Source organism: Budorcas taxicolor, chromosome 6 (genome assembly GCF_023091745.1).
Source record: "Budorcas taxicolor isolate Tak-1 chromosome 6, Takin1.1, whole genome shotgun sequence".
NCBI classification, from domain to species: Eukaryota; Metazoa; Chordata; class Mammalia; order Artiodactyla; family Bovidae; genus Budorcas; species Budorcas taxicolor.
The window spans coordinates 104968870-104994367 of record NC_068915.1 but is presented as its reverse complement, the minus strand read 5'-3'; the positions used below and the strand labels follow the sequence as shown (position 1 = coordinate 104994367).

The 25498-nt window shown below is 45.2% G+C and overlaps 1 protein-coding gene across 1 annotated transcript in view; it reads left to right on the top strand.

Annotated features, from left to right (window-relative positions):
- The window catches only part of SLC2A9 (solute carrier family 2 member 9), a 215093-nt gene that overhangs the window by 115869 nt on the left and 73726 nt on the right, over positions 1–25498 (top strand). The window contains exon 8 of the mRNA XM_052642178.1: positions 5331–5441. Coding sequence (XP_052498138.1) covers positions 5331–5441 — 111 coding nt within the window. The remainder of the gene's footprint in view (positions 1–5330; positions 5442–25498) is intronic.

Sequence of the window (25498 nt, the reverse complement as noted above, 5' to 3'; positions counted from 1 at the left end):
AATTTCTTAAACAGATGAGAATACTAGACCACCTTACCTGCCTCCTGAGAAATCTGAACGCAGGTCAAGAAGCAACAGTTAGAACCAGACATGGAACAATAGACGGGTTCCAAATCAGGAAAGGAGTATGTCAAGGCTGTATATTGTCACCCTGCTTATTTAACTTACATGCAGAGTACATTATGCAAAGTTCTGGACTAAATGAAGCACAAGCTGGAATCAAGATTGCCAGGAGAAATATCAATGACCTCAGATATGCAGATGACACCACTCTTATGGCAGAAAGCAAAGAAGAACTAAAGAGCCTCTTGATGAAAGTGTAAGAGGAAATGTTGGCTTAAAACTCAACATTCAGAAAACTAAGATCATGGCATCTGGTCCCATCACTTCATGGCAAATAGATGGGGACACAATGGAAACAGTGAGAGACTTTATTTTGAGGGGCTCCAAAATCACTGCAGATGGTGACTGCAGCCATGAAATTAAAAGATGCTTGCTCCTTGGAAGAAAAGCTATGACCGACCTAGACAGCATATTAAAAAGCAGAGACATTACCAACAAAGGTCTATCTAGTCAAAGCTATGGTTTTTCCAGTGGTCATGTATGGATGTGAGAGCTGGATTATATAGAAAGCTGAGCACTGAAGAACTGATGCTTTTGAACTGTGATGTTGGAAAAGACTCTTGAGAGTCCCTTGGACTGCAAGGAGATCCAACAAGTCCATCATAAAGGAAATCAGTCCTGGGTGTTCATTAGAAGGACTGATGCTGAAGCTGAAACTCCAATACTTTGGCCACCTGAAGCAAAGAACTGACTCATTGGAAAAGACCCTGATGCTGGGAAAGATTGAAGGCTGGAGGAGAAGGGGACAACAGAGGATGAGATGGTTGGATGGCATCACCGACTCAATGGAAATGAGTCTCAGTAAACTCCGGGAGTTGGTGATGGACAGGGAGGCGTGTCGTGCTGTAGTTCTTGGGGTCGCAAAGAGTCGGACACAACTGAGTGCCTGAACTGAACTGAACCTGGGCTCAGAGCCCTGCACAGCCCGTGCAGTGGGAAGAACGCACTGCAGGAAGCGCAGGCCCTGGTCTCTGTCCAGCTCTTGCCTTGTCAGCTGTGTGTGGTCTTTGACCCTCTGGCAATGTCCCCTTCCAGGCTGTTGAGAGGTGAAAATGATTTGCATGTCATTTTCATGTTACAGTTTGTCCCTAGAACACAGGTCCTAAGAAGGAGGGCTTTAGGGCATTAGAGGCAGGGGGTCAAGGAGGCCCAAATCCTCCTGCTGTGCCCCTTTCCCACCAGCTCCTGCAAAGTCCCTTAAAGGTCTGTTACTGAGTCCAAGCTCGCTCTGCTTGCCGCATGACTGGCCAGCAAATCTGAGAGACTAGCTGTTGAGGCAAGAAAAACGTCTGTTTGGAAAGCCAGCTGACCGAAAAGATGGCAGGCTAGCACCTCAAAATAACCACCTTGTCAGGGCCTGGTTACCAGGTTCTTTTATGGATCAGAGGTCGGGAGGTGGGGGCAGGTGAGGAAATAAGGTAAAAAGATGATTCAATCCTTGCAAAAGTCCCCTAGAATGGCTTCAGGCAGGGGAATGTGTTAGTTTCACTTTCTTCCAGTCTTTCACAAGTGGGAGGCTCAGGTTATCTCCCTGGGGCAGGCCATTGTGTACGTTTATAATAACAAAAAAGAGTTAAAGTCACAGAAGCAGATCCAGTGTAAACTTAAAAGTAACCCTTCCCGGTTACAGGTCCATCCCACAGGGAGGAGGCTAGATGGAGGCAGATACAGAGATGCTTCGACCCTGGGCTTGCACACAACTGTCCCGTGTCCTCCTTTACCCAGGAGCGGTGGCATCTCCACAAAAAGATGGGAATCTTCCAGACTGATCCCCGCTGTTTGTTGTGCACCCATTAGAGAAAGGATGCTTTAAGAAAACTTTCATTTAAAAAGCTTGCACCACCACCCTGCAAGACAGAGTATGATTACCTTCTTTCAGAGAACAGAGATTCAGAGATGTGAAATCATTTGCCTCCAGACCCTCAGGTCACCAGAGGCAGCCCTGGGATTGAAATCCTGCCTTGCCCGCCTCCCAGAATAGCAGCTCCTTCCACTCTACCGTCTGCCTCAGTGGATGGAGACGATCAGGCAACCAGAGAGGGCCTGGTTGTGTTGGGGTGAGGTCAACGCAAATCATAGTCCGTGGGAGGGTCCGCCGCGGGACACGCTCCAGACTTCGTGTCTCCATGCAGTTCAACGCCCTCAAACTGCCAGATCAAATAAACCTCAGCAGAAGCAGGGACAGAGGCAGTTACCGTCCGGCTCCATAAGATGATGCAGGGAGAGAGAGATGGCTTCGTGGAGGAAGCCAAATAAGACAGGCAGCTCGTGTGATGCGCGGGCCTTCCCTATGGGGACAAGGCCAATCCTGCAGGTCCTCCTCGCTATGGGGAGTATGGGGAGACTTTTCAAAGGACTGATTTCTGCCTATCACTGCAGAAATGCATATAAAGTACAAGAGGACTGGGGTCTTCCCAGGTGGCTCAGTGGTAAAGAACCCACCTGCTAATGCAGGGGACATATGAGATGTGGGTTCGATCCCTGGCTGGGGAAGATCCCCTGGAGGAGGGCATGGCAACCCACTCCAGTATTCTTGCCTGGAGAATCCCCATGGACAGAGGAGTCTGGTGGGCTGCAGCCCACGGGGTCGCAAAGAGTTGGACTCAAGTGACTTAGCACACACATAGGAGAGGGCCACTTAATAACTGTCGCTGTGAGTCTATAGTGTTCTGCACAGTGACTCTTCACTAACATTTAAATCCCTCAGAAGTGCCCAAGGCAGTGTTGCTCCAGGGAGAGTTGGAGGCAGGGAAGAAGCTGTGATGGGAAGGGGCATGAGGGGCAGGAAGGAGCGTGGTGCCAGCTTCCACGGAGAACACAGATCACGTGACATCAGAGACTGGGAGCTTCTGACAGAGGAACAGGTCAGGGGGTAGGTTTCGGGGCTGACGCTGAGAATAACGCAAACATCAGCCTCCACCTTTGCAGCGGAGTGTCAACTGGAAAAAAAAAAAAAAGTCACAACCCGAAAGTAGAGTTGTTTTCTTTGGTGGAAAAGTTAAAGCCTCCAAACTTGGGAGGCAGCATCTCAGTAGCCTTGAGAAAACTGCTCCAAGGAGGTGGGAGGTGGAGTCAGGCTATATACAAGTTTGCAACAAAGGGAGCAGGCAGTCCGAACATCAAAGATTATGGTGAGGCAAGGAAAATCAGATATCAAGTTTATGAATTTCATGTTCTTCCATTTATGGGGAGATGAGAGCCTCTGGGCTCCCTGAATTCACTCCTTTCGTATGCACCTCAGTTATCTGGGGCCGATTCCTGTTTCTTGATTGCTTACATCCTCAATTCCCTGTTCACCTTACAGAATGGTAGACTCAGCGGATGGCTGCTTGCATTCCCCAGAGTTCCTCAGCAATCACCATCGTAGGGGGTGATGGTATCTGCTGAATCACTGGCATTGTGCTCCCTTTTGGGAGCCCTCATTCCCATTTACGAAATCGCTGAGGGTTGTGACCTTTCTTGCCCATGGATATGGCTGGAAATATTTCATTTCACAACTTCAACTGGGCATGGTCAGAGAGACCACTGACTGTTGAAAAATCCATGAGTTTGGGTGAAGATTAAGAAAGGCTCTAAACTGCTCTCATCCAACCCTGAAGATGTGCTGGGGATCACAGTCACCTTCAACATATAAACAAATCCAGTGGAAACTGAGGCTTTGGGGAAATTTTTGGCTTCTGTCTTGGCCCTAGGAGCTCTAGGAATTAATGCATTTATCAGGAGTCACTTCTCTACCCTATGGATGAGACAGCAAAGATACAGTCTAAAATTCTAATTTATCAGCTCACTCAGATGAGAGGCAGACACAGACAGGAGTGTCTGTCTTTTATGTGAACATTAAAACCTGTTTTTGCCACCAGATGTATCAGTGCCCACAACCTCAGATAATTATGTGCAATAGTTTTTACCGGAGTCTGTGTGTATGCTTGATCATGTCCAACTCTTTGCGACCCCGTGGACTGCAGCCTGCCAGACCCCTCTGTCCATGGGATCTCCCAGGCAAGAATACTGGGGTGGGTTGCCATTTCCTCCTCCAGAGAGTCTCTAGATGTGTGTGGTTTTCTATCATTCTGCAAACTGTTTTTTCAAGGAAATGGCTGGGATTGAGGGAACACAAATGATTTATGTTCAGCCTTTTGATCCAAAAGTTTGAATCAATGAATAGTGACCGTCCTTACCCAGTTCCTAACATCTCCCAGGAAGGGTGTGTGGTTATCCTCTTTTGACCAAGGAGAAGAAGGAATCTCAGCTGGACAGAGAAAACTGTCTGAGGTCGCACAGGTAGTTCAAGATGGAGCCAGGTCCCCAAACTCCAAATCACTGATTTTCTGATGCCCTGTGAGTGTCTGATGTCATGTGAGTGTCTGTTAAGGCTAGGTTTAACCTCATGTGGCAGAAACCTCAACAGCGACCTAAACACTAGGCCTTCTCTCTCACATGAAGGAAATTGAAAGGGCTGGTACAGTAGCCCCAGGACCACATACCATCGTTTGCAGAAGGCAGCCCTGGTTTATGGCTGATGTCCTAGAAACATTATTAACACTCTCCAAAGTGCCAAGGTTTGGATAATAAACTATAAAATCACCCCTAGTGAGTACGGACACAGTCTCCTTCTAACTTCCTGCTCCAGCATCTGAATAGGTGGCTTTCATCCCATAAGAGTTCTATGTATAGTTATTCAGCTTGAGAGTTGTGGAACTTGCAGGAGCTTCATTCACATTGTACCCATTATAGATTTAGTTTGACAATTTTCCAAAAGATGATAGTAAAGTGTCTTGTGGATCAGACACCGTCTCTTATTCTCAGAATGTTACCTTGGGGGCTAAAAGCAGTGTTGTCCCAAGAGGGCTGCTGAAGCTGCAGCCATCACATTCACCATCCTGAGAGCAGAAAAGAGGAAGGGCAAAAATGGAATCACACCTCTTTGGTGAAAACCTGCTTTTAAGGAGAATCCCTGGAAACCCCACCAAGATTTCTATTCTTATCTCATTGCCACACTTAGCTAAGCACATGTTGCTCCCAGTAATGCAGACATTCTTTTAGTAATGGGAGAAGGAAAAAATAAGTCGTTATCTTGGCTCATAGCTCCACCTCATCCCTCTGGACTTAGCAGCAAATCTCAGAGACCTTCTTGTACCTGAATTTAGCTTAGGGAACAGATGCCTTTCACTGACCCTTCTGCTTTTTTTGTCTCTCCTGCTTTATAGATTTGGTTCTACACCAACAGTATCTTTGGAAAAGCTGGAATCACTCCAGAAAAGATCCCATACATCACCTTGAGCACAGGTGGCATTGAGACTCTGGCTGCCATCTTCTCTGTAAGTAAACCGAGGGTTATTCCTGCGAACATCATGGGGTTTAAACAGCGCTGTGGGAGCCCCCAGGGGACAAACCAGCCTGTCTTTAAAGGAATATTCCCTTTGTCGCTCCGAAGGTATCTGAATTTGGGGAGTTTATCATGCAGTTATCACTGATGTTTCAGCCATCTACAGAACATTCTTATCTACATCTTGTTTCCCTATTGTCTTCTTTTTAATAAGTAACTCCTTTCTTTGAACTCTCACCTAGTACCAAATGACACACTATGATGGGCACCCTGTGAAGAGGGCCATAGCTCCCTGGAAGGCCAGATTAGAGTCTGTACAAACCTAAGTTCTGTTACCGTGACTTTAAAACCATCAGCTATCATCACCACCCCCAAACATGTAGGAGTTTGCCAGGCAAAGAAAGGAGAAAGGACACTTCAGTCCATCGGTTCAAGAGGGAAGCTTTAATGATAAGCCACAATGTTCAAAAGAAGAGAGACATAGAGCTCATCACTCTTTCTCAACTTGAGTGTGTAAAATAAACATTGAGGGGAAAATAAAACCTTAGGGGTTTCAGAATCTAGCAGCAATTGCACAGGTTTTGCAATCAGACCAAACCAGAATTGAATCCTGGCTCTGGAACTTCTTGACTGTGTGGTGTTGGACATTGCATTCCACCTCTCTGTTCTTCAGTTTCCCCCTTTACGAGCTATTCCTTTCTCTCTACCTTGACCTTGATGAAGTAGCTCATTTATTTCCACTTGTGCTCACTGATTTGCGCTGCCAAGATTGATGCCAGTGCCAACAGGCAGAGGCTTCTAATTGTATTCCTGCCTCATTTTCCAAAGAACAGTTTAATTTGTTCCTGGTTCTTAATGGAGCATTCTAACAAGATGCTTTTAAAAACGCATGTCATGAAATTGTTGAGACCCGATGCTTGTCCCCTTTTTCCACTCATGGTCTTTTTGTTAGGAAAACATATCTTGATGTTTCACAACCTGGAAGTTTCACAAAATTCTTGTCTCAAATTACAGACTGCACACAATTGTCATTAGTAATTTTTAACATTGATCAGCAAGAAAGCACAGTCAGCCTGGAATGAAAGTGATGGGAAAATTACAGGGTTTGTTTTTTGAGGGTTTTTGTGTATTTTGTTGCTATAAGAAATCAACATGAGCTCATTAGAGTAAATTCATAAAATATAGAAAATAGAAACAAAGAAGAAATACCTACAGTCATACTACCCAGGTAAGTTTGGCAAAATTTCTTTTGTTCTCTAGACATAGACAGCTGTATTAATCTTACTCAGTCTAATGCTATCTTTAGCTCAAAATTGCTAATTATTAGAGAGATGCAAATCAAAATTACAATGAGGTATCATTTCACACCAATCAGAATGATCATCATTAAAAAGTCTAAAAATAACAGTTGCTGGAAAGGGTATGGAGAAAAAGGAACCCTCCTACACTGTTAATGAGGATGCAGATTGTTGCAGCCGCTGTGGAGAACAGTATGGAGTTTCCTTAGAAAGCTAAAACTGGAGTTGCCTCTGATCCAGCAACCCACTCCTGAGCAGATAGTCAGAGAAAACTGAATAATAATAATTCAAAAAGATACATGCACCCCAGTGTTGGTAGCAGCACTGTTAACAATAGCCAGGACATAGAACCAACCTAAATGTCCATCCACATAGGAATGGATAAAGAAGATGTGGTGTGTATATATATATATACAATGGAATATTAGTTGGTCATAAAAAAGAATGAAATAACGCCATTTGTAGCAACATGGATGGACTTAGAGATTATCATTCTAAGTGAAGTAAGTCAGGCAAATACATTATGGTATCACTTATATGTGGAGTCTAAAATATGACACAAATTAACTAATTTACAAAACAAAACAGACTCACAGGCATAGAAAACAAATTTATGGTTTTCAAAGGGGAAAGGTGTGCTGGGAGGGACAAAGCAGGAGTTTAGGATTAGAAGATACACACTGATATATATAAAATAAACAATAAAGTCCTGCTGTATAGCACAGGGAACTATATTCAACATCCTGTAATAGCCTATGACGGAAAAGAGTACGAAAAAGTGTACATATATATAAATATATACATAGAACTGATTCACTTTGCTATATACCACAAACCAAATAGGAAAAGGAGTACGTCAAGGCTGTATATTGTCACCCTGCTTATTTAACTTATACGCAGAGTACATCATGAGAAACACTAGACTGGAAGAAACACAAGCTGGAATCAAGATTGCCGGGAGAAATATCAATAACCTCAGATATGCAGATGACACATCCTTATGGCAGAAAGTGAAGAGGAACTACAAAGCCTCTTGATGAAAGTGAAACAGGAGAGTGAAAAAGTTGGCTTAAAGCTCAACGTTCAGAAAACGAAGATCATGGCATCTGGTCCCATCACTCCATGGGAAATAGATGGAGAAACAGTGGAAACAGTGTCAGACTTTATTTTGGGGGGCTCCTAAATCACTGCAGATGGTGATTCCAGCCATAAAATTAAAAGACGCTTACTCCTTGGAAGAAAAGTTATGGCCAACTTATATAGCATATTCAAAAGCAGAGACATTACTTTGCTGACTAAGGTCCGTCTAGTCAAGGCTATGGTTTTTCCAGTGGTCATGTATGGATGTGAGAGTTGGACTGTGAAGAAGGCTGAGCACCGAAGAATTGATGCTTTTGAAGTGTGGTGTTGGAGAAGACTCTTGAGAGTCCCTTGGACTGCAAAGAGATCCAACCAGTCCATTCTGAAGGAGATCAGCCCTGGGATTTCTTTGGAAGGAATGATGTTAAAGCTGAAACTCCAGTACTCTGGCCACCTCATGCGAAGAGTTGACTCATTGGAAAAGACTCTGATGCTGGGAGGGATTGGGGGCAAGAGGAGAAGGGGAGACAGAGGATGAGATGGCTGGATGGCATCACTGACTCGATGGACGTGAGTCTGAGTGAACTCCAGGAGTTGGTGATGGACAGGGAGGCTTGGCGTGCTGCGGTTCATGGGATCGCAAAGAGTCGGACACGACTGAGCGACTGAACTGAACTGAACTGAACACAAACTGTAAATCAACTATAATTTAAAAACTCCTATCTTTACACTAATTTTAATTCTGCTTTTTGTTCACCTAAACTTATGTCCAAATAATTTTCCATTTTATTATTTATTATTTGAGTAAATTTTTATTGATGGTGATGGTTTAGTCACCAAGTCTTATCTGACTCTTGTGACCCGGTGGACTGTAGCCCGCCAGGCTCCTCTGTTCATGGGATTTCCCAGGCAAGAATACTGGAGTGGGTTGCCGTTTCTTTCTCCAGGAGATCTTCCCAACCCAGGGATCAAACCCAGGTCTCCTGCATTGCAGGCAATTCTTTATTGACTGAGCCACCAGCGAAATTTTTATTGAAGTAGGGGTTGCTAAGAGTTGGACACAACTGAGCGACTTCACTTTGACTTTTCACTTTCATGCACTGGAGAAGGAAATGGCAACCCACTCCAGTATTCTTGCCTAGAGAATCCCAGGGACGGGGGAGACCGGTGGGCTGCCGTCTATGGGGTCGCACAGAGTCGGACATGACTGAAGCGACTTAGCAGCAGCAGCAGCAGCATGACACATATACAGAAAAAGTATGCAGATTGTTGCCCCCTCTGAATTAACACTAGCTGTGAAAGCTGTATCATTCTTCAAGAATTGGCTCTAAAGCTGTATCCTTAAAACGTTGTCTATGGGGTGAGGTTGTTGAGTGTCTCTGCTCAAACGGCAGAGCCACACTGCCCAGAATCTGATCCCAGCTCTACCCCTTTTAAACTGCATGATCCCAGTAAGATATTCAACAGCTCTGTGACTCAGTTTCCCCATTTCTATAATAAGGACACCATCCCCGCCTCATAGGGAAGGAATGAGGATTAAACAAGTGGGCACATGCTTAGTGATGCACACAGTGCCTGGCACGTGATGTAACTCAGTGAGTGTGAACTATTCTGGTTCTGGCTAGGTAGGTTCCCATTGTTTGTCACTTTAAATAAGGCTGTAGTGGACATTCTTGCAGAGAGCAGGACTTTTCAGGGTCTCTCGCAATCTTTCCATAGCTGAGGAAGCCAGTTCAGTTCAGTTCATTCGCTCAGTTGTGTCCAGCTCTTTGCAACCCCATGGACTAGAGCACACCAGACTTCCCTGTCCGTCACCAACTCCCAGAGCTTGTTCAAACTCATGTCCATTGAGTCGGTGATGCCATCCAACCATCTGAGGAAACCAAGACCAGAAGAAATTACTTAGGATCCCAGGATCCCACAGCAGTAGGTCAGAACCTGAGGGCGTGGGGAGCACTAACATCTAAGGCCTCTCTCTTCCCAAGACCCTGAGTGCTTTACCTGAGGTCTCAGGAAGGTACACGTCAATCCTGGCAGTCCAGTGACTGTTTGAAAAAGGAGCCAACAGAGGGCGTGGTGATGCTTCCAGCCTCCGTCTCTCTGATCCCTGGCTTCTGGTGCCCAGTCTCTGGCTGGCAAATCATCCTTAGTAGAGCCGACAGCCTTTGATGAAGTCTTTCTTATGAGGATTAGTCCCAAGAAGGAGGAAAATGACTTTGCCCTCCTGAGAGAAAGAGAGGACTTTTCTAAGATCAGAGCCAGGGGTCACAGCCTCTGAAGAGTCTGCCCACTTCTCCAAGTGTGGATTTTGATGGGCCACAGTCGTTTGGATCTTGTACATTCCAGAGGTGCGGGCATCTCGGTGAGGGCCCAGAACAGGGACGTTGGCTTCATAGTGTTGGTGGTGCATGTGTGCATACTGAGTCACTTCAGTTGTGTCTGACTGTAGCCCACCAGGCTCCTCTGTCCAAGGGATCCTCCAGGCAAGAATACTGGAGTGGGTCACCATCCCCTCCTCCAGGGGATCTTCCCGACCCAGGGGCTGAACCCAGATCTGCTGCATCTCCTGAATTAGCAGGCGGGTTCTTCCACTGGCACCACCTGGGAAGCCCAGGTGTTGCTGAAAGTGAAAGTCGCTCAGTCGTGTCTGACTGTTTGCCACCCCATGGACTTCCACAGTCCATGGAATTCTCCAAGCCAGAATACTGGAGTGGGTAGCCTTTTCCTTCTCCAGGGGATCTTCCCAACCCAGGGATTGAACCCAGGTCTGCTTTGCAGACATCTTTACCAGCTGAGCCACAAGGGAAGCCCAAGAATGCTGGAGTGGGTAGCCTATCCCTTCTCCAGGGGATCTTCCCGACCCAGGAATCAAACCAGGGTCTCCTGCATTGCAGGCAGATTCTTTACCAACTGAGCTATCAGGGAAGCCCCAGGTGTTGGTGGACTTACTCATTCTTGAGTGGCTTATATCATGCTTGTGCTTCAGAGTCACCAGTAACATTATTGTGACCTAAGGAGAAAGACATAGAAACAGACATGTGCCATGTGTAGCACTGGGATGAGCTCTCCTTTGAGTGATTCCAGGAGGACTTCCTGGAGGAGGGACCTAAGAGTCTGAGAGCTGAAGGGCCAGCGGGAGTTAGCCAGGTGAAGGGCAACCTGCCCCATGGCCTTGTGTCCAAGCTCCCAATCTGCGCTCCCTGCTAGTTTATCTTCTAGGAGAGTTGAAGATGCAGACTAGTTCATTGGAAGCAGTCCTAAAAATGGTAGCATTTACACTAATCCTTGGAAATATCATGAGATTAAATTCAGCATGAGGCTGGGAGTCTGTAATGGAACAATGTGTTGGGGGAGAAAGAGTTTGGGCTCTAGGGCCTGTGGCTCTGAATTCAAATCCTAATCATCTTTTTACCAGCTGAGTGGTTTGAAGGAAATTGCCCAAGATCTCTGAATTTCTTTACTCATCTTTAAAATGGGTACATAACCATGCCCACCCATGGAAGACAGAATATCGACTCCCCAAGTGTCCACTTCCTAATTCCTGGAAATACACATAGGCTATTTTACATGGCAAAAGAGGTTTTGCAAATGTGATGAAGTCAAAGGTTTAGGATGGGGAGGTTATCCTGGATTATCCGGTAGGTCCAGGGTAATCACCGGCGTCCTTATAAGAGAAGCAGGAGAGCTGTAATCAGAGAAGGGAATGCGATAGTGTAGCGGAGGTGGTGTAATGTTGACTCTGAAGATGGTGGGAGGGGCTGCAAGCCAAGGAGTGCAGGCGGCCTTGAGAAGCTAGGAAAGGCGAGGAACAGATCCAGAAGGGACACAGCCCTGCCGACAGCTGACTTTTTAAAAAATGATTTTATTTATCTGTTTATTTCTGACCACGCTGGTTCCTCATTGCTGTCGACAGGCTTTTTCTCTAGTTGCAAAGAGCAGGGGCTACTTGTTTCAGTGCCAGTGATTCTCCAGAGAAGGCAATGGCACCCCACTCCAATACTCTTGCCTGGAAAATCCCATGGATGGAGGAGCCTGGTAGGCTGAGTCCATGGGGTCGCACAGAGTCAGACACGACTGAGCGACTTCACTTTCACTTTTCACTTTCATGCACTGGAGAAGGAAATGGCAACCCACTCCAGTGTTCTTGCCTGGAGAATCCCAGGGACAGCAGAGCCTGGTGGGCTGCTGTCTATGGGGTCGCACAGAGTCAGACACAACTGAAGCGACTTAGCAGCAGCAGCAGCAGCAGCAGCAGCAGCTTCTCATTGTGGTGGCTTCTTTTGTTGTGAAGCATAGTCTCTAGAGCACACAGGCTTCAGTAGTTGAGGCATCTGGGCTCAAAAGTTGCTGTTCCCAGGCTCTAGAAAGTGAAGTTGCTCAATTGTGTCCAGCTCTTTGCAACCCCATGGACTATAGCCTACCAGGCTCCTCTGTCCATGGAATTTTCCAGGCCAGAGTACTGGAGTGGGTTGCCATTTCCTTCTTCTCCAGGGAATCTTCCTGACCCAGGGATCGAACCCGGGTCTTCCTCATTGCAGGCAGACGCTTTACCATCTGAGCCACCAGGACTCTAGAGCACAGCTCAGTAGTTGTGGTGCATGGGCTTAGTTGCACTGTGGCACGTGGGATCTTCCTGGCCCGGTGATCAAACCTGCAACAACCGACTTTTGCTCCATGAGATCTGTTTTAGACTTGTGACCCCCAGAACTGTGAGAGACTAAATATATGTTTCTTTAAACCACGAAGTTTGTGGTAAATTTTTACAGCAGCCACAGAAAACTAATGCACCACCTTACAAAATTTGTCATAGAAACAAAACCCAAAGTACATGAAGGTCCACTGGGTGGTCCTGACAGTCAGGATTCAGACATCTTTAGCCCCTTCCCTGGTGGCTCACATGGTAAAGAATTTGCCTGCAATGTGGGAGACCCAGGTTCAATCCCTGGACCAGGAAGATCCCGTGGAGAATGGAATGGCAACCCACTCCAGGGTTCTTGCCTGGTAAATTCCATGGACAGGGGAGCCTGGTAGGCTACAGTCCATGAGGCCACAAAGAGTCAGACATGACTGAGCGACTAACACTTGCCCCTTTCCAAGTTCTTATTACCTTGTTTCCAAATATATACTTACTATTCCTCTAACCCTGGGCAGTAATTGCCTATCAAAAGGACTTGCCAAGTTTTTTTTTTTTTTTTTTCTTCTTTCTTTCTTCTCACTGAGATTTTTGACAGTCTATTAAAATGGCTTTGGGCCCTAAAAACACCAAGAAAGACATTTTTGTTCATTTGATCTGCAATTAATTTCGGCTCCTGGCATTGCCAATCAGCTTGGGCAGCTGTAAATAACTGCCATCTTGCAGAAAGAGCTGGTTTTCCAAATTGCTCTTCTTGACCCAGCATTAACTCTCTGATGAGTGAAGGTCCACGGAGTGTCACTCAGGCCACGCGAGCCCGAGGGTCCGCTGCCACATTGCCGGCTTGTGAAATTCAAGACATTCCATTAAGGGATGCATTTTAAATCAGGGGAAGCAGAATTCACATAAACCACTCTTTCTCCTTCCTCAGTAAGCGTTTGCAATTGTCAGGGAATGGACTATGTCATCAACCTGAAGTTAAAAAGAAATCTACTGATTTCCACCACCCACTCTGCTTCCCAGCAAGTCTCACAATTTCATCATCAAAACCTTGAGTGTTTCCTTCAGTCTCAAGCCCCAGATCAACTGTGTGTTAGAGGAGAGAGTGGGTGGAAGTGATGATGCAGTGTGATGTGGTCCCCAGGCCCTGCACTTACCAGCTGGGTGACCTTGGGCCCATTATTTAGCCTCTCTGGGCACCAGTTTTCTCTTGGAGTAAGTGGTGGGGTGAGAACAAATCCTTATCTAAACAGGTTTATCCTGAGAATCATACAGTAATTCACAGTGCTTGGCATGGAGCAGGCACTCAATAAATGTTCATTATCGTTATAGTCTGAACTGTGTCCTCTGAAAATTCATAGCATGCAGTTCTAACCCCTAGTACTTTAGAATGTGACCTGACTTGGAAAGAGGGTCATTTTGGATGTAATTGATGGAGCTCATACTGGAGCCAGGTAGACCCCTCATCCCATGTGCAGGGGGCATGAGTTCGATCCCTGGTTGGAGAACAAAGGTCCCACATGGCCACATGGCTGTAAAGTGAAAACAAAACAACATTGCCGGCAGAGGGAGCCGCCAGAAGGAAGGCCTGCATCAGTCAGACCCCGGCAGGAGAGGGCCGACCCAGCCCAGAGAACAGGAGGGGCCGGAGGGCAGATTAACTCAGCATGGGCAGATCTGTAGGGTTAGGGGACCACTCATCAGGACCCAGCAGCCGCAATGTGCTGGTAGGATGGGAACCAAGGGGCCAGCACCTGGTCCCACTCCCTTCCTCCTTCTGACTTCTTATAGAAGCCGTATTTGCTGACACCCTCTGGATTTCCCTGGTGGCTCAGATGGTAAAGCGTCTGCCTACAATGCAGGAGACCCAGGTTCAGTCCCTGGGTCAAGAAGATCCTCTGGAGAAGGAAATGGCAACCCACTCCAGTACTCTTGCTTGGAAAATCCCGTGGACAGAGGAGCATGGTAGGGCCATGGGGTTACAAACAATTGGACATGACTGAGCAACTTCACTTTTTTCTGGAGGCAGAGGGCAAGGGGGCTGCTGATCTGATCTTGCTGGTGTTCTTCCAGGACACGTAGATCTGGAGAGGCAGGTGGAGGATGTCTAGAGTGGGCTTTGTGCAGGTGCAGGAGTGTGTCTGCAAGTTAAAGGGACAGCTTGGGGGGCCGGAGGGGCTGGAGGGAGTGCAGCCAAGGGTGTCGAAGCAGGGTGTCTTGTTGCATTTTAGAAGGACCTCTCTGGCCACTGTAAACAGATGTGAGCAGGGGTGGTGAGGACAGAAGCAGGGAAAGCGTGAGGAGGCTTGAAGAGAGGCTGCTTTGCCCAGTGAATCATCAGACTGAAGGTGCTCTGGCTGGCCTCAAAGCTGAGTTCATTCAATCCTCCTGACATGGGGAGACTCTTCCATCGATGAAGAACGATTCTGCAGTATTTCTTTGGGCCACAGCTTGGCAGGAAGAAACAACCCCCCACTTCCACTAAAAAGACTAAGTCCCCAGTTTATCTAACAAAGATTTCAGAAGCTTAGCAGAGGAAGGGGCCTCATCAACCAAAATCAAACCATGCTTCTCATTCGGCCCCCAAGCTCCCTGGAAGATGGCTGCCCCGGGTGCCTCCAAGTGGGCAGCACCCACCAGAGCTGAGAAGTTAAAATTCTGGCTAAGCAGCTTTTCATATCTGGTGCTTACATCATCATTCAGGAAGCACTGACGTAATCTACTGCCTGGTGAGAAGAATGCCTGTGGACATGGGGACCCTCGCATTCTGAGAGCTCCTCCTCATGGGAGGGAGCATTGGAAGGGGAGCCAGGAAGCGGGGTGCAGAGTGAGGGCCCAGCATCCCCAAGCAGGTGAGTAGTTTTGCACCAGGAGCCCATTTCTCCAAAGTATGCCTCCCACCTGGGAAGCCCCGGGGGCTTAGCGGTCAAGAATTCTCCTGCAACACAGGAGACGCAGGTTCAGTCCCTGGGTCGGGAAGATCCCCTGGAGGAGGGCATGGCTACTCACTCCAGTATTCCTGCCTGGGAAATCCCATGGACAGAGGAGCCTGGAGGGCTACAGCCCATGGGGTTGCAAAGAGTCGGACACAGCTTAGCGATCAAAAAACAATAACAAACCCACTCCCAACTCTTGATACCTTTTATCAGGTGGCTCTGTTTCTGAGTTTGGCCGAGGACATTCTCTGACACCCACCTGCTGAGTGCCTAAAGCTTTATTTCCCACCAAACCTCCTCTGATTCCCTCCCCATCACTCCAGTAGCTTCCTTGGGCTCCCCCATATCTGGGTTTTCCCACAGCGTCCCCCATCCAAGGGAGGAAGGCAGGGGTCCCAGGCTCCAGATGTGGGAGCACTGACTCCCAAGTCTGCTGGCCAGTCTGTCTTTCTCAACTCCTTTATGAGCTATTTTTTCCCCATTTGCCCAAAGTTGAGAATGGTTTAAGTTATGATCATAAACCTCTTAAGATTTATCATATTTTACTTTCCCAAAAGAGGCAGGAGGGCGGGACGTGTTCCCCTTAGAAGCTACAGAAGCTCTGGCCTGGAGCCATTTCTAAAGTGACTCAAGAGGAGAAGGTCCTCCCAGGACTTGAAAACCTGGAGAAGCCTGGTCTGCTGGCAACCTCTGCTGCCATTCGAGCGGGTTCCCATCCAAGTCTGATTTTGCCCTTTGCTTGAAATGTCTCATGACCACTTGAATTTATTATTCTTAAGGGTCATTTGACCACCCTGGAATAACAATCATTTTGAAAGTTACTTTCTTCATTTCTCATACCTTTGGCCCAAACAGAGATACATGTCTCACAAACATTCAACTTTGAAATAGAAATTTCCAAACAAAGGGCTTCCCTTGTGGCTCAGCTGATAAAGAATCCACCTACAATGTGGGAAGCCTGGGTTCGATCCCCGTGTTGGGAAAATCTCCTGGAGAAGAGAAAGGCTACCCACTACAGTATTCTGGCCTGGAGAATTCTATGGACTATATAGTCCATGGGGTTGCAAAGAGTTGGACACGACTGGCGACTTTCATTTTTCCAAACAAAATTTATGTTTCAGTGAATTATTTTTAACATGCAATTTAGAGAGAGCCTTTTTCAAGTAGAAAATGATTTCTGTGACCCTGTCTTCTGAACATGGACTTAAACTCGCAGATAACCAGGGTCTCTGCTTCTTTTCACACTGAGATTTGTGAAGGCAAAGATTAGGTTAGCACTTGCATATTTAAAACAGAAGTACTAGCAGTTAAAAGTAATATGGAAATTTGACATTTTTTCTCATGCAGTCTGTGTTGACTTTCCTTTCTTGGCAAGAAAGCTGAGTCAGCAGTAATAACAAACACATCCTGTGTTCCTTTCTCCCATCCTTCCATAACTAAAGCCCAACCAATAATCCAGCTTCTGTCTAGAGCATCACTAATTGTTGTGGCAAGGGCTCCCCAGGGACCCCCACCATCCCCAAGTGTCAAGATCAAGGACAACCATTTGGGATACTGGGGTGCTGGCCTCTGTCTGGGAGGCATCTTTGTTCAGGTCGTGTGCATGTGTGTGCGTGTGTGTGTGTGTGTGTGTGTGTGTGTGACACAGCAGGTTTGAAGAAATGACGACAGTTTTGTCAAGCTGGATTTCTGCAGCCCCGGTCTGCATGAATTCCCCTAGGCTAAGAGCCAGTCTATAATAAGCACCCAGTACATAGTTGCTTAATTGAGTGAGACTCAATTACAGCCATTTGGGAAAGGAGCATCTGCTAAGTAGATGGAGCACTTTGCCTCTGGCTGGGATCCACATCCTCTGCCCCTGGCAGTCAGATCAGGTGCTCTGAAGGAAATGGAGACCCCGGCAACAGCTCTTCCTCTCTCTGAAGCCCTGCGCACAGTCAGTGCACATGGCTGCTCAGGAGCAGGAAGTCAGGCCAGGCAAAGGCTGAGTCTGCAGGACCCAGCAGAATCAGAAAGGGCCCGGCCTGGAATAGGACAGAAAGAACATGGTGTATTTATATGTGTGCTCAATCACGTCTGGCTCTTTGTGACCCCATAGACTGTAGCCCGCCAGGCTCCTCTATCCATGGGATTCTCCATGCAAGAATACTGGAGTGGGTTGCCATGCCCTCCTCCAGGGGATCTTTCCAACCCGGGGAATCGAACCCATGTCTCTGGCATCTCCTGCATTGGCAGGTGTATTCTTTGCCATTGAGTCCACTGAGTGAACTTTTACCAGGCCCTGCCAACCCTGAAATGTCAGGAATTCTACCAACTGCTGAGTTCTTCAAACCCTAGACACTTAGCTGCAAACAGGCGACACAGTATAGACAGATTGACCTGTAAAATTCGTATAAAGTAATGTAAGTGAAGGGCTTCCCTGGTGGCTCAGTGGTAAAGAATCCACCTATAATGAAGGAGCTGCAGGTTCAATCCCTGGGTTGGAAAGATCCCCTGGAGGAGGGCACGGCAACCCACTCCAGTATTCTTGCGTGGAGAATCCCATAGATAGAGGAGTCTGGCAGGCTACAGTCCATAGGGTCACAAAGAGTCTGACATAACTGAAGCAACTGAGCATGCACAATGTATGTGAAATACTGTAAAGACACATTAAGTCAGATTTGAAAGCCATGATTGAGTCACATTTGAAATAAATGAAACTTCATTGTTATTGTTCAGTCGCTCAGTCGTGTCTGACTCTGCGACCCTGTGGACTGTAGCATGCCAGGCTTCCCTGTCCTTTAGGCTCTCTTTACCTTCCCTCCACCCTTTCCTTCTTTCTTCATTTGCTTCATTATTTAACAGATAATATGCTAAGCCCCGCTCTCCATCAGACCTGAGCTTCCTGTATGTGTTTGCTACAGCTGCATAACAAAGTATCACAAACTGAGTGGCTTAGACACAGACCTCTCACCTTTCTGGAGGGTGTTCATTGGAAGGACTGATGTTGAAGCTGAAACTCCAATATTTGGCCACCTGATGCGAAGAGCTGACTCATGTGAAAAGACCCTGTTGTTGGGAAAGATTGAAGGCAGGAGGAGAAGGGGACGACAGAGGATGAGATGGTTGGATGGCATCACCACATCAATGGACATGAGTTTGGGTAAATTCCGGGAGTTGATGATGGACAGGGAGGCCTGGCGTGCTGCAGTTCGTGGGGTCACAAAGAGTCGGACACGACTGAGCAACTGAACTGAACTGAACGGAACTGAAGTCTGAAACAAGGTGCTGGAGGGTGGATTCCTTCTGAGGTGGAGGGAGGATCTGTTCCAGGATCGCCCCGGCATCTGGACCTTTGCTCGCAATCATTGGCTCCCCTCAGCTTGTGGAAGCATCATCTGATCCTGGCCTTCCTCGTCGCGTGGCCTTCTCCCTGCATGTGTGTCTGTGTGCATAAGGACACTAGTCATCCTGGATCAGGGCCCTAAGGACCTCATTTGAACTTGATTACCTCTGTTGTTGTTGTCATTATAGTTTAGTTGCTCAGTTGTGTCTAACTCTTTTGTGACTGCATGGACTATAGCCCACCAGGCTCCTCTGTCCATGGGATTTCCCAGGGAAGAATACTGGAGTGGGTTGCCATTTCCTCCTCCAAGAGGTCTTCCAGACCGAGCAATCTAACCTGCATCTCCTGCCTTGGCAGGTGGATTCTTTACCACTGAGCCACCAGGGAAACCTGGTTACCTCTGTGAAGACCCTATTTCCCAAATCAAATGACATTCTGAGATACCAGGGGTAAGGCCTTCAACCTGTCCTTTTTGGGGAGGACACACTTCAACTCCTCTGTTCCCTAAGGGCAGGGACTCTTGTCTCTCCTCTGTGCCCCAGTGCCAGGGCCTCCCACAATGAAGGAAAGAAAGCGTTGGGAAAGTGTGTACATTCTTTTCATAATTCTAGATGTTACTTTGCCTTACTGACAGTGAGGAGAGGTCATGTAGTACAGGGGTTAAGAGCAAGACTCTGGAACCAGACTGCCTGGACTTAAATGGTGGCTCTGCCTCTGTGTGACTTTGGGTAGGCTGCTAAACCTCTCTGAGCCTCAATTTCTGGATATAACAGAGGATGATAGTAGCATACCCTATTAGAATACCCTAATAGCTTAATAGAGATATTATGAAGATTAAGTTATTGCAATATATATAAAGGTGTCTAGAACTATGTCTCATACATTGTAAGTGCTGTAATGGCATTCCGTAGACAATAATCAAGGTAGCATGGTGTTGACAATAAGGATATCTACAGATCAATGGCATAGAATAAAATACAGAAATACAAAAGATGCCAAAGTAATTTAATGCAAATGATAGTCTTTATTAAGAAATGGTGCCATAAAAACTAGATAGTCACATTGGAAAAAAAAAAAAACAACAACAACAACTCTTGTCTCATGCTATAAGCACACAAATTAACTCAAAATTGACCATAGACTGAAACACAGAAGCTAGAATCATAAGACATCTAGAAGAGAACATAGGAGGAAGTCTTTGCAACCTTAAGGTAAGCAACGATTTCTTAGATGGGACACAAGAAGCATGAACCATTTTTTAAAACTGAAACATAATTGTGCAATATTATGTGAATTATTTTGGGCTCCAAAATCACTGCAGATGGTGATTGCAGCTATGAAATTAAAAGACGCTTACTCCTTGGAAGGAAAGCTATGACCAACCTAGACAGTATATTAAAAACCAGAGACACTTTGCTGACAAAGGTCCATCTCATCAAGGCTATGGTTTTTCCAGTAGTCATGTATGAATGTGAGAGTTGAACTATAACGAAAGCTGAACATAGAAGAATTGATTCTTTTGAACTGTGGTGTTGGAGAAGACTCTTGAGAGTCCCTTGGACTACAAGGAGATCCAAACAGTCCATCCTAAAGGAGATCAGTCCTGGGTGTTCACTGGAAGGACTGATGCTGAAGCTGAAACTCCAATACTTTGGCCACCTGATGCGAAGAGCTGACTCATTTGAAAAGACCCTGATGCTGGGAAAGATTCAAGGCAGGAGGAGGAGGGGATGACAGAGGATGAGATGGTTGGATGGCATCACTGACTCAATGGACATGAATTTGGGTTGGCTCCGGGAGTTGGTGATGGACAGGGAGGCCTGGTGTGCTGCCGTTCATGGGGTCACAAAGAGTCAGACACGACTGAGCAACTGAACTGAACTGATGTGAATTTTGGTGATGAAGCTTGTTTTTAATTGACCAATTGGATTTCATCGAAAGTAAAAGTAAGAGCTGGGGACTTCCCTGGTGTTCCAGCAGTTGAGAGACCACCTTACAGCAAGGGGAATGTGAGTTCGATCCCTGGTCAGGGAACTAAGATCCCATATGGCTCTAAGCTCACAGCTGCTGATCTGGAGTGCCACAACTAGAGAGTCTGTGTGCCAGAAGGAGAGATCCCGTGTGACGCAGTGAAGATCCCACGTGAGAGATCCCGCATGATGCAGTGAAGATCCCATGCGCTGCAACCAAGATCTAATGCAGGCTAACTAATTAATGAGGCTTTCTAAAAAGCAAAAGCTGTGACTATTTAAAAGAGTGTTAATGAAATGGAAAGGCAAGTCAGAGTGGGGAATATTCACAAAGTACACATTTACATGGGACTTGAATCCAGAGTACGTGAAGAATTCTCAATGATTCAACAATAAGAAGACCAACAACCCCCTTGAAGATCAGAAAACTGAATAGACACTTTACAAAAGAAACTATCAAAAACCACCATGAACAGATGAAAATTTGCTCAACACCAATAGTCGTCAGGGCAATTAAAGCTAAAACCCATAATGAGACACCACAACTCACCATAAGGATGAATAAAGTTAAAATGGTGAAGAGTACCAAATGGTGCTGAAGATTTGGAGTAACTGGGACTTTAGTACACTGCTGGAGGGACTTTAAATGGAAAACAGTTTGGTAGTTTCTTGTCAAGTTTTACTCATACAACCTAGCCATTTTCTCGTAAATATTTACCCAAGGGAAATCAAAGCACACATCTATACAGAGACTTGAACACTGATCTTCATAACAGTTTTATTCATAAGAACCAAACTGGAAATAGCCCAAATGTCTGTCAACTAGTGAATGGAGAAACAAATGGTGGTATATCCATTCAATGGAATACTACTGAGCACTAAACAGGAATAAGTTACAGATGTACACAACACAGATGAATCCCAAAAGTATGTTGATGACCAGTATGGAAATATCATCTCATCTAGACTAATCTAATCTATACTGGTGGGAAGCTATCAGCGGTTGCTTGGGGCCAGGGAACTTTGAAATGACAGAAATGTTCCATATCTTGGTGTGGTCAGTGCTTTATTAGTGTGTAAGTCTCACAAAACTTACCAAACTGCACATTTGAAACAGGTACATTTTATTGAATCTAGCTACACATCAACCTAACACGAAAAAAAGGTTTACCATTTTTATTCCACCACTGTGGAGTGGGTAGTAGGTGAAGGCAAATGGCTGCTGAATAGATGAGTTACCCTGGCTCAGGGGTCCCCAGAGGGACTGTCTTAAAGCATCAGGAGGCTAACAGTTCATCCCTAGCTGACACCAGTAGCCTTCAGAGGCTGCTGTTCACCTTGAGTTCATGTCTTCACTAATGATTTCCATGTTGAGTGGAAATACCATGTTTAGTCTAATCCCTTTTGACAGGATGCACTTCAGTGCTATTTAAAGAAGGAGGAAGAGAGCCCTGGAGACTGACCCTGTTTCCCACTAGGATGGAGAGGGTTTCCATCTTTTCTTTGTTTCACAGACATTTCCTTGGCATCTTCCTAGACCATTTACAAACTGTTTCCAAATCAAAGACGATGTTTCCAGCTTTACTTTGGCTCAGGTTCCTGGTTCATGCAGATACTTTAGTGAAAAGAAACAGCCAGATCCCCCCAAAGCACTTGAATGTTGGCATGATGGTATGAGAGTGGGTCTCGGCTGCTTTGTGCTTGGGGCACACTTGCTGACTGAAATCGATGATTGTGCCTTTAAAGAAACTAAAATAAAAACTACAAATAATGGAAAACATCCAACACAGTGAAGTCAATAACAAGTTCAGGTGTGACAATGCATCAATCTCAGTGTAGCAACCTCAGTGTCTCCCAATGACTGTGACGGTTGTCATGGTAACGGCTCTAGTCACTTCTGCGCTCTGTCTCTGGCTACACTAACTGAATCCTCTAAGATGCTTATGAGGTGAAGCCCACAGAGAGCCCAGTTATGAGCAGCCTGCATTTCCAGTGCCAGCTGTAACTTTGGGTTTGACCCCATTAAGCGTAAGAATGATTATGACATTCTTAGGCTGTAGCAGAAACACATTGTACAGGGTGATGAAAATTTCCCAGTGCAGGTATTGAAAATCATGGATGCTTGGGAAAGAGTCAAGACTGGATTGGTGACTCAGGGAGTAGGGGTTTGCATCTTTAAGTGTTAGTTAAGTCTTTTAACCCTTTTTTAACTTGGAAAAGTTCATTGTAGGACTTCTCTTGTGGTCCAGTGCTTAAGAATCTGCCCGCCAAGGCAAGGGACATGGGTTCAGTTCCTGGTCTGGGAAGATTCCACATGATACTATGCAAACTAAGCTCTTGCACCACAACTACAGAGCCTGCGTGCCTAGAGCCCTTGCTCTACAACAAGAGAAGCTGCCTTGCTGAGAAGCCTGTGCAAAGCAACTAGAGACTAGCACCTGCGCTCCACAACCAGAGAAAGCCCATGCACAGCAAAGACCCAGCACGGCTAAAAGCACATTAATCAATCAAATTCTTTTTTCCCTTAATATATATATTTCATTGAAGTATAGTGGACTTAGAATGTCTCAGGTGCACAGCAAGGTGATTCAGTTATACACATACACATACAATATTTTTGAAATTATTTTCCATTTATTATAAGATACTGACTATAGTTCCCTGTGCTATACAGTAAGCCTTTGTTGCTTGATGCATATCTATTTTTTTAAATTAGAAATTTAGCATTCTATTCAAACTAAGTCAAACAAGTGAAATCAACATGTCATAAATTTTTAGGTGAAAATTCATGAGTTTCCTAAAATATATATATTATACATATTATATACAAAAGCTTTTCTATTACACTTGATAAAGGCTTGAGAAAGAACACCCAAAAAAAAAAAAAAAGAGATGGAGAAATTGGCAAACATAAGTGAAACAACCTAGACATAAGTAAAAGATACTGGCTGCTGATTTAGAAAGCTCATTGCAGAAAACTTAGAAAAGACAGAAAAATAATAAGTAAAATCACAATCACACATTATTCCCCCAACCACAGTTTGCCATTACAAACTATTTTAGCATCTGTTTTTCCAGAATGTGTTAGTTTCATATAGCTGAAATTTACAAAACTGTTGATGTCTCTATAGCTTTATGCCCTACTCTTTTCGCTTAAAAGTATATCCTAAAGATTTTTCTATTATTTTATTTTTTATTTATTTATTTATTTTTTATTTTATTTTTTTTTAATTTTAAAATCTTTAATTCTTACATGTGTTCCCAAACATGAACCCCCCTCCCACCGCCCTCCCCATAACATCTCTGTGGGTCATCCCCATGCACCAGCCCCAAGCATGCTGTATCCTGCGTCAGACATAGACTGGCGATTCAATTCTTACATGATAGTATACATGATAGAATGCCATTCTCCCAAATCATCCCACCCTCTCCCTCTCCCTCTGAGTCCAAAAGTCCGTTACACACAGCTGTGTCTTTTTTCCTGTCTTGCATACAGGGTCGTCATTGCCATCTTTCTAAATTCCATATATATGTGTCAGTATACTGTATTGGTGTTTTTCTTTCTGGCTTACTTCACTCTGTATAATCGGCTCCAGTTTCATCCATCTCATCAGAACTGAATCAAATGAATTCTTTTTAACGGCTGAGTAATACTCCATTGTGTATATGTACCACAGCTTTCTTATCCATTCATCTGCTGATGGACATCTAGGTTGTTTCCATGTGCTGGCTATTATAAACAGTGCTGCGATGAACATTGGGGTACATGTGTCTCTTTCAATTCTGGTTTCCTCGGTGTGTATGCCCAGCAGTGGGATTGCTGGGTCATAAGGTAGTTCTATTTGCAATTTTTTAAGGAATCTCCACACTGTTCTCCATAGTGACTGTACTAGTTTGCATTCCCACCAACAGTGTAGGAGGGTTCCCTTTTCTCCACACCCTCTCCAGCATTTATTGCTTGCAGATTTTTGGATTGCAGCCATTCTGACTGGTGTGAAGTGGTACCTCATTGTGGTTTTGATTTGCATTTCTCTAATAATAAGTGATGTTGAGCATCTTTTCATGTGTTTGTTAGCCATCCGTATGTCTTCTTTGGAGAAATGTCTCTTTAGTTCTTTGGCCCATTTTTTGATTGGGTCGTTTATTTTTCTGGAATTGAGCTGCATAAGTTGCTTGTATATTTTTGAGATTAGTTGTTTGTCAGTTGCTTCATTTGCTATTATTTTCTCCCATTCAGAAGGCTGTCTTTTCACCTTGCTTATATTTTCCTTTGTTGTGCAGAAGCTTTTAATCTTAATTAGATCCCATTTGTTTATTTTTGCTTTTATTTCCAGAGTTCTGGGAGGTGGATCATAGAGGATCCTGCTGTGATTTATGTCTGAGAGTGTTTTGCCTATGTTCTCCTCTAGGAGTTTTATAGTTTCTGGTCTTACATTTAGATCTTTAATCCATTTTGAGTTTATTTTTGTGTGCGGTGTTAGAAAGTGATCTAGTTTCATTCTTTTACAAGTGGTTGACCAGTTTTCCCAGCACCACTTGTTAAAGAGATTGTCTTTAATCCATTGTATATTCTTGCCTCCTTTGTCAAAGATAAGGTGTCCATAGGTGTGTGGATTTATCTCTGGGCTTTCTATTTTGTTCCATTGATCTATATTTCTGTCTTTGTGCCAGTACCATACTGTTTTGATGACTGTGGCTTTGTAGTAGAGCCTGAAGTCAGGCAAGTTGATTCCTCCAGTTCCATTCTTCTTTCTCAAGATTGCTTTGGCAATTCGAGGTTTTTTGTATTTCCATACAAATCTTGAAA